Below are 9,774 nucleotides of genomic sequence, written 5' to 3' on the forward strand. Positions count from 1 at the left end.
CCCAAAATGCAAAGGAAAACTTCAAACAGGATAAACACATTGATCTACAGCACAACACATTTTAATCAGATGGTCAAAAGGCAAAGTGAAAATCTTATAAAAAATGATCTGTCATGTACAAGGGATCCTCATAACAGTTGGTTTCTCTTCAGAAAACATGGAATCCAGAAGGCAGTGGGACAACATATTTAAAATATACTGAAAGAAAAAAGCAAAACATCTTTAATAATAAAGGAGAATTCAAAACATTCCCAGATAAACAAAAAATGAGGGAGTTTATTGGTGGTAGATATGCCCTATAAGAAATGCTGAAGTGTGTCTCTCAGGATGAAATGAAAGAGCACTAAATAGTAACTCAAAACCATAAAAAGAGGTAGAGGAACTAATAAGTAATTTAAAACTCCAGAATTTTGCACTTTGAGTTTATAAAGTAAAATTTAAAAGTAAAATCCATCAAACTAATGATAAATCCATGTTAATAGGAGCATAATTTATATGTTGGTATTATTCCAACTAGGTTGTTATAAGTTTAAGATATGCATTGTAACCCCAAAGATAACCATTAATAAAATAACTAAAAGGTACACGGGAAAAGAAAGAAAAAGAGAACCAAAATGGTGCACCACAAAAACTCAGCTAAAAGGGTTAGGCATGCAGTTCAGTAATAGAGCACTTGCCTAGCACTCATGAAGTTCTGGGGTTGATCCCCAACACTGAAAAAGAAAAAAACCCTGACTAAATCCATAAAAAGTGGTGATGGATGAATGGAGGAGCAAAAAGCACACGAGACATACAGAAGACAAACGACTAAATGGCAGAATAAGTCCTTTAATCTTAGTAACTACTGTAAATATAAATGAGTTACATTTTCCAATTAAAAGGCAGAAACTGGCAAAGTGGGTTTAACACTCCATGACCTAAAGTCAGGCACAATGGCTCAAACCTGTAATCCTAGCTACTTGAGAGATGAAAGTCAGGTGGATGATGGTTTGAGGCCAGCCCAGATAAAAAGCTCACAAGACCCATCTCAATCAAAGTCTGGGTGCAGAGACACATGCCTGTCATCCCCAGGTACACGGGAAGCACAAATAGAATAACAGTCCAGGCCAGCCCAGGCATAAAGCGAGTCCCTATCTCAAAAATAACCAATGTGAAAAGGACTTGCAGAGTGGCTCAAGTGATAGAGCACTCAAAAGATATACCTGCACACCTGTGTCTATCACAGCAATATTTACAGTAACAAAGATATGGAATCAGCCTAGGTGCCCATCAACAGGTGAGTGGAGAATGAAAGTATATTTACACAGTTGAGCTATAAAGAATGAAATTATGCATGTGCAGGAAAATGGATGGAACTGGAGGTCATCATGGTAAGCAAGAAAGCCAGACACAGTCAGACAAGGATCATGTGTTTTCACCCACATGTGGGAGCTTAAAAAAAAACAAAAACGATGACCTGAAGTTGGAAGAGGGATTGTTAGGGAAGGGAATGACATGACACCAGGGAAAGGGGTGGAGGGAAAAGGTAGTAAGGACAGTGGCTATGATCACACACTCTACCCGAATGTGTGGAAATGTCACCATGCAGCTCATTAGTTTATACAATCACTATGAGTTAATAACTATAACTAGAAAATCCATCACTGTTGGACAGTATGACATCCAAAAACTACCAGCAAAATATTACCTTATTGCACTTTCTCAGAAACATACCCAAGAGAAATGAAAACCTATGTTCACACAAAAACTTGTACATGAATTTTCATAGCAATATTTAACATGCCCCAAATATAAAGAACTTAAATGTCCATCAAAGGGTGAATGGGAAAACAAAGTGTATGTGACAGTATCCTTATGAAGGAATATTACTCAGTCACAAAAAGAATGGAGTTGTGACATGTTACAACAAGGTTGAAGAATGAAATATTATGATAAGGATCAGAAAACAGTCACAAAATGACTGTGATTCCTTTTATGTGCAACGTCCACGACAGGCAAATCCATGGAAACAGGAGCGAGAGTGAGTAGTGGTCAGGGGAGGAGGAGAGGAGGGTGAGTGAAATGCTGGTGGGCATGAGGAACCCATGTAAGGTTATGAAAATGCTCTGGAATTGCAGCCTTGTGAATTTTTTGAAAACCCGTGAATTGCATAATTTTTATTTATTGTACTTTTTAAATTTATTTAAAAAGTACAATAAAAAGTACTAGACATTGGGCCTGGTGCTTGCTAGGCAAGCTAGCAAGCACTCTATCACTTGTGCTATACCTTAATCCTTTTGTTTGTATTTTCTTTTTGAGATAGAGTCTCATTAACTTTGTCTGAGTTGACCTTGAACTCATGGTCCTCCTGCCTCCACCTCCTGAGTAGCTGGGATTACAGGTATATGTAATAACACATCTGGTGTAATTCTATAATTTTAAAGGGTGAGGTTCATGATATGTAAATTACATCTGAATAAAAACATGTTCTAATCACCTCCTTGAGTGACCTGCCCAGACCACACTGTGGAAAGACATTGTCCCATCACTCCCCTTTGCTGGATTCTATTTAGGACCTGTCACTTCCTCAGGTTTTCCTGTTCTTTTGCAAGAACCCCATTGATTGTCACTTTCCCCTAATGTAGTGAGGCACATACTGGCCTCCAAACCTGTGTCCTCATCCCCAGAACCTGTGCATGTGTGGCCTCTTGATCTTGTGGTGAGAGAGTATCTTTGATTATCTGGGTGGACCCGATGTAAGTACAGTGGTCCTTATGAGAGAAAGAGAGAGAGAGAGAGAGCAGACAGAGAAGGGAGAAGAGATTATATTAGTGATACAGAATGATGGCAGGACCTAATGGCATGGAAACAATAGAAGTGAGACCAATCCAAGTATTTTGAGAGGACAGGCAAGGTTTCTTTACTGAGTGGCAGGTCATGAGCAGAACAGGATCAAAGAGGTGATTACACTGCTCGCTAAACAAGTGAGCAGCAGGCCCAGTGATTTTCTAGGGTGGGACACACCGTGATTTTTTTATTGTCCGTAGGTATGATTAAGAAGATGTTTTTCTTCTTATACTCAAACACCTGACCCAGGAACTGCTGAGTTACGCTTGCTGTGAGCATCGTCATCGTGCATAAACGTCCTGGCCTTGGGGTTTGGTCTGGGATTTGGGGTAAGGCTGGACAGGTGCTTGAGCTGCTAAGAATACACAGGATAAGGTAGAAAAAGTGTGTGCCAGCTCCACGGGGAATAGACCAAGTTAACCCTGTATTAATTAGAGTCTGAGATAAAACATTTTTAATGATCAACACATCTACCTGTAGGTCTGAGTAGAATCTGACACTAGGGTTCAGGCAGCAAGGGGGACAGAGACAACATAAGGACAGAGATGGCAAGATTTTGTCCTGTCTTAGTCACCCATCAGACATCAGCAGGCTCAGGAGAAGAGTCTGTGTTTTCCACAAAAGCAGCCTTCAAATTCCTGCAAAGTAACCTAGGCAACCGTTATCATCACCTCAAGGCAGAGGAGTTGTCCCCAGCAGAGCTAGTGGGGAGCAAACAACTGTGTGGTCACCCAGCTGTGTGACCTCCAAAGTCAGTGGTTTCTTTTCAGGTCAGCAGAGAGCTACTGAAGTTAGCAGGTCTATATGGGTTTGTTTCTCACTAACACCAAGGGAGGGAGAATTGCTATAAAGGAACTGGGATTCTGCTCTGATGCACTGGCCGACATCTCATCTGATTCTGGAGACTTACTGAGGGCATTTCATGGGCCAAAGTTTTCCTCAGTACCAATTTCCCCTTCTATTTGTTTACCACTTGTGTGGCCACCATGACCCCACCAGTTTTAGCCTTGTCTACTGTAAGGGGCCCTGGTCTGTAAACATTTTGGCCTTATGGCCAAATAGGTTTTATGACAAAGCAGTTGAAATCATGTTTTTAGCAGAAGACGGGTCTTTGCATGTTTGCCCAAAGTTTTCTCTGCTTTTTGTCCCCTTCCAGTGGTCCTGTCTGCCTTAGTAGGACAGAAGCAGAGGGCAGAAGGAGAGATGTAATGTGCTGGCTTGAAGACTGAGGGGAAGCCAGGAGCCAAGGAAGGGGGTGGCTTTAGAAGCTGTAAAAGGCAGGGAGGAGGGGCTCCTTGGATCTGTGACCACAAGCTGGTCACAAGCAGGACCCCCTCTCCCAGCTGGGCCCAGGGAAGTGAAGGGTCTGTGTCCTCCCACACCTTCTTCACTACTCCAGTGAGCACATGCAGTAGGGTTGCCCTGCTGCTGCCTTCCTCTGCGCATGCAATTCGGGGCGGATAATCTGCTTTTTCACTGGAAAAGTCCCTGGTCAAGGAACCTCATCCACAGACAGAGCTGTGCTTGCCTGAGTCATTCAAGCAGAGAGTCCTGCTTCTGTGAGATTTGGGGGAGAAGGGCATTTGGGGGATGAGGGCATTTTGATTGTAAATAAGTTGACCAGAGGAAAGACTATGGCTTGGGTAAGAAATGGACACCATGTCGTATATAATAGGACTTCTCCTCAGGAAAGCTGGGGTCAGTTTCCCGTCCCTTTGAATCTACTCAGCCATGTGCATGTGGGCGTTTCCCTGTTGTCTGTTTTTTGTACTCTTCTGTGTGGATATTTATTTTACTATTTTCTCTAGTTTTGGTGTTTGGCCATGTGTATATTTATACTTCCCTTCTGCATTTTTGGTGTTCTGATTGCTGGACCTTGCAGCCCTCAGAGCGCTTGGCCCGCTCAGGTCAGCCAATTCCTAGAGATGATGAAGGCCCCATGCGTAAGTCTCCTTTCTGTGTGCAAAGAGTCCACACCTCACACCCTCCCCTGGGGAAACTCCAGGGCCACTATCCATCACCAAGTAGCAGACCACTGGGGACCATCCTGAAAGACCTGGAATTACACTCACTAGATGAACTTAAGCCTGCCTCTCATGACCCTGTCTGGCCTTTCTCTCCCCTCACTAACCACCGTGCAGGCTCCTCCCCAACATCTGTCACCACCTGTCCAGCTTGCCCTCCTGCTGGGCACTGAGGCCGAGTGCCATGGCCTGCCATCTGAGTAGGAACCCATGAATGTGATGAATATTTCTTCCTTCCTGATAATCACGGTCACATCTGAGCCATACTGGATTAAACAAAGCCTGGGCCCAATAGACCCTGACTGGCAGGACACTGAGTAACTCTATGGAAAAGAGAGTGTGTTTGTTAGTTTTCCATTACTGTGAAAAATACCTGAGAGAAACAACTTAAGGAAGAAAGATTTATTTTGGTTCATGGTTTCAGCCCAAGGTCATCTGGATGGGTTGCCTTGGGCCAGAGATGAGCAGAACATAATGGGGGAGGGAGTGTGAGGCAGAGGAGACTGCTCACCTCTTGGCTGCCAGGAAGGGGCCACAGCCACATATACCTGGCACCCCCCAGTGACTCACTTCCTCCAGCTGTCTCCGCCTTCCACGGTTGCACCATCTACCAATAGTATGTTCAAAGTTTGAATCCATCAATGGATTAAAACATGCATTAGGTCACAGCCTCATGACCTAATCATCTCTGGAAATGTCCTCAGACACACCCGGAGCCGTGCTTTACTGATCTCCTAGACTTTTCTCAATTCAACCAAGTAGACAACAGAGATTGGCCACACACAGAAGCTTGGGGACATTTGTGTGGTGGCCTTTGTTCCCTTCTGCCTGTAGGTTGCAAATATTGTCCCAGGGCAGTTTCTGCGGGGCTCCCTCCATGCACTAAGAATGTTCGGTCAACTGACAGGCATCTGCAGACCAGAGAGAGACAAGGGTTGGGGAAGGGCGTCAGTGAGGTCATCACGCCAGGAGGAAGGAAAGCAGAAAGTACACAGCCAGGTGACTAAGATCATGCCTAACAGGGAAGGAGAAATAAGGAAAAATCCCTTCTCATTACCAACGTGGGATGGGTTGACAATGTCAGTTGTCTTCAGTCCTATGTCGTTCACAAGCTGCATAAAGTTCTTCAAAGCTTCTGGGTTTTCATCCAGGGTACGACCTGCAGGCACACTTGGGTGAGGGTGGAGTGAGAATACCCTATGGACAATCACAGGAGTGTAAGGAGAGGTGGCTGGAGGCCCTCACCCTACATGCAATGCCCACAGCACCCCCAGGGAATCTTCAGACCTGCTGTCCCAAGGGCATCCAGGGTTGGAGACTCCCCAGCCTGGGAAGTGGGAGCCTTCAGGCAGGAATGGTGTTTGTGACACAGGCCAGCTGAGTGGATAAGCCTCCTGGGAAGCTGACAGCTGCTGGTGGCTCCCCTTCCTGAAGGTTCCACAGGAAAGGGTTCCCACCCACCCTGGCCCTGGAGAGCAGAGGATGGGTACAGAATTCCCTGCACAGGTAGAGACTGGGCCCAGCAACACCATGTCCTGCCCTGTCCCAGGCCTTCTCTGAGGGGCAGCCCTGAAATTGATGCCTGGAGGGACCATAAAGCTGGAAGGGGAGGGGTCCACCCATCAGTGATCTCTTCCTTGAATCATGTCCCCAGTCTCTCCTAAGCAGGACCCCAGACCCATCAGAGCCCATCCCATGCCCCAGAAAAATGCTCAACTTGGAAAAGGGGTACCCAGAAAAGGAGGGTACCCCTTGTGTGACCTCAGCTCCTCCAGGGCCCCCTGTCATCTCCTTGACCTGGCCTCTCCCTGAAGAGACCTGGTCTCAGAGGCTGCACCCGGGGCCCCTCCTGACTGGCAACATGCATTTCCCAAATCCTGCCCAGGTACCCTGCACATCATAGGCTCCACACAGCACTGGGCCCTGTTTTATATGGAGGTTTGTCCTACACTGGAATCAGGTAAGCTAGAGAAGAGGGGGGCTTGGGAATTAGACTAGTAGAAGGAGATTGAAAGTGACCTGAGGATACATGCTAGACCTGGGCAGCACAGAGTGGTCTGAGGTCCAGGGTCATGAACTGAAGGTGGAACCAGTCTTTAGGTGGTGGGTGTTTCTGTCCATATCTCCTTAGCCCAAGACCCCACACAGTCAATTTCTAGGACCTTGTAGGTATGGAGCCTCCAAGAAAGCTGAGGGTAGGTGTGGTCAGGTAGGGGAACAGCATCAGTACAGAGGGGAGGACACCCAGGGAATGCTAGACACGAGTGAAGGAGGCAGCCCAGTGAGGCTCTACACCAGGAAGGACCCTTAGTGCAGAAGAGCTGGAGACTCTGGCAGAGACAAGAAATGAGCTGAGAACTGAGAATCTCAGGATCCAAATGTGGATCTGATGGGTTAGAACGGTGACAGATTGAGGTCAGGGTCTCCTTGGGCTCTGCTTACCTTTGGGGTAGGTTACTCTCTATGGGGGCAACCTGTACATGGCAGGGTGTTGACTTATGTTCCAGTCTCTACCACTGAAGAACTTGCCATTATGGCAATAACACATGTCCCCGATATTGCCTATGCTCCCCAGGGCTAGGGCCCCAACCAGATCCCCTGGTGAAAACATGACTGAGAAGGGAAAGGAAGGGCCTGGGCTGGGTGTTCAAGAGTGGACATGGGCCTTAGGTACTGGGACTGGTCACGTGAGAGTTGAGGATGAGAGAGGCCAAAAGCTTACAAATCCTTTTCCCACTGAGAGTCCACGAGTCCCAGGAATGGCTTCTTAGATGGGAATTGGAGGGAGCTTGAGTGGTACCCCAGGGGTTCCCACTCAGCTCCCACGAACTCAGAAAGCACTAGAACCTACCCATGAGCATCGTTATCATCTGGTAGGTTTTGTTCACCTTGTCCTTGTAAGAGGCAATGGCATGTTTCTTTCCTGGAAGGAAATAGATGAAGATCTTGTGCCTCCACCCTGTAGGCAACACAAGTCATGTGAGCCTCGGGTCCGTTTATGCAGCCTCTACTGAAAGAAAGAACTTGCATGTGGCTACTTACAGGAGTAGAAGATGCCAGCTCTTTTATACTCATCCAGCGGCAACTTGAACTGAATGCATCCAATTGGTTTCCTGGAACACAGGAATCAAGCATGGTTCTCCACCTGGACACCAACACAGTCCTTCCCCCTCCATGCACAAGGGGCCTCCACAGTGAGATCATCTCCCCACTGCCTTCTGATGCATGATACCCCCAGGAGACCCTTAAAGTCTGCAGCTAGAGACACCAGGAGACCCACTCTCAGGTGCCCAGGCTCCTAGAGCCTGGGGCTGCCAAGGCCCTCTGGGCATATGTGGTTCTCAAGATACAGCACTCAGTAGGAATACAGACCTAAGAAAAACCCCACTCAGCCCAGGCTGGTTTTACTAAAGCCATCTGAAGGCTCCTATCCCAGTCCAGAGAACAAGGCTCGGGCCCTCCTGGCCAGCCCTTCTTTATAACAGCAGGCCACCGTCCCAGGATGTGACTCGCCACAGATACCACACCCCCTCCTTGTGTATGCCAGCTATCACTAACAGTGGGGAAGTTTAGCAGGTCCAGAACAAATGACCAGACCATACTCACAATTCAGGGACACCCAGAGACTTAACCCAACTTCAGTAATTTCCTACCAAGGAGGTCAGGGCCTGCCCTGGCTCTCCAAATACATCTCCCACACAACAGAGTCCTGGACCTGCAGGCTCTGGTCTGGGTTCCTTGCTGACTGTGGAACCTGAAGCAAAATCCTGGAGGGTCCTGAGACTGTCATTGCACAGAAATGAGCAGGGCCCCACACTTGTCTCCTCCAGCAGCAAATAGTGCCAGGCTGGAAAGCTCCTGTCATTGCACTTAGGCATAGGGTGAGCAGGTGGACACCACAAATGTGCCCTGGTTCAGCTCAGTGCTGGTGAGAGTTCCCATGGTTTGGAAGTTTGCTTGGCACACTGCGGAGATAAGGGGAGGGGTGCCATATTTGACATGGAGTGGCATACATGAAGCAGGACACACCGAAGGTGAGGTTGATGACACACAGCAGCAGGAGGAGGGCTGCCTGCGGATGGGCACTCACATGATGTTCATTCTGAATTCCAGCCTTTCCAGTTTGTTTATGGCGAGTGTGAAGGGAGGCAGCGGGTGGGCCTTCCTCTTTTCGGGAATGGGCATGTTTCCTGCCCAACGGACTATGTTCCAGTTTCCTAAGAGCTGGAGGGAGAAGCCGTGCCTGAGCAGGGCTGCAGGGCAGCAGGGTAGCAGTGAGTGGGGGACAAGGAGGGCTGGAGCTGAGGTAGCTGAGGTGGGAGTGGAGAAAGGAGCAGGGCTTGGTCAGGGTCTCAGTGCAGGCTGGAGGGATGGAAACCCTGGAGGAGCAGGAGGATCCTGGGCTCAGGCCACCCCTGTCCATCGTCAGCAGGGTCAGCAGGGACAGCAAGGGAGCCAGGAAGATCTGGGCAGGGTCCTCCTGGATGACTCTTCTCCTGGAAGGGGCTCTGACCAGGAAACCTGCTCAGCCACCCAGAAGGAACTGAGAAAAGCCACCCAAGAACTAGACTGAGCTTTTTTGTGAAAGAGGATGAGACAAGAGGACAGGGCAGGAGCCAGAGTGAGCAGAGATTGGTTGGTTACCTGTCATGGGTACATGGTAAGACCATTCACTGACCAAGCAAGTGATTCTCCAATGACCACAGTCACCCCACTGGAGTGTGACCAACCCCCAGAGTCCTGTCCCTGCTTCCTTCTCCTTCCTCAAGGACTGGATTCATCAACATTCTCTCAGAACCAATCAGTACTTAGTGCTGGATCTGTCCGCACAGGCACAAGACAATCACAGGGACCTTGAACATACAACCTCCACACTGGCCTCAACACCAGCTATCACCTTCTTCCTGGCTCTTAGGATCTATAT

The 9,774-nt window shown here is 47.8% G+C and overlaps 1 protein-coding gene across 1 annotated transcript; it reads right to left on the bottom strand.

The window, feature by feature from the left end:
- Positions 1-5,289: 5,289 nt before the first annotated feature.
- Positions 5,290-9,364, bottom strand: LOC141415609 (odorant-binding protein 2b-like). Its single transcript, XM_074052621.1, has 5 exons — positions 8,941-9,364; positions 7,893-7,963; positions 7,702-7,809; positions 5,908-6,009; positions 5,290-5,761 (listed from the first exon to the last, which is right to left on the bottom strand). The coding sequence occupies exons 1-5, from the start codon at positions 9,033-9,035 to the stop codon at positions 5,733-5,735; spliced, it is 405 nt and encodes a 134-aa protein (XP_073908722.1). The 5' UTR covers positions 9,036-9,364; the 3' UTR covers positions 5,290-5,732.
- Positions 9,365-9,774: the final 410 nt, after the last annotated feature.

The sequence above is a fragment of the Castor canadensis genome, chromosome 13 (assembly GCF_047511655.1).
Source record: "Castor canadensis chromosome 13, mCasCan1.hap1v2, whole genome shotgun sequence".
NCBI classification, from domain to species: Eukaryota; Metazoa; Chordata; class Mammalia; order Rodentia; family Castoridae; genus Castor; species Castor canadensis.

Excerpts from the sequence above, each read along its gene's own strand:
- LOC141415609 (XM_074052621.1), bottom strand. The coding sequence starts at position 9,035 with ATGCCCATTCCCGAAAAGAGGAAGGCCCACCCGCTGCCTCCCTTCACA. Across the intron at positions 7,810-7,892 it reads AGCTGGCATCTTCTACTCCT|GGTGGAGGCACAAGATCTTC; the intron begins GTAAGTAGCCAC and ends TGTTGCCTACAG. Across the intron at positions 6,010-7,701 it reads GATGATAACGATGCTCATGG|GTCGTACCCTGGATGAAAAC; the intron begins GTAGGTTCTAGT and ends GTGTGCCTGCAG.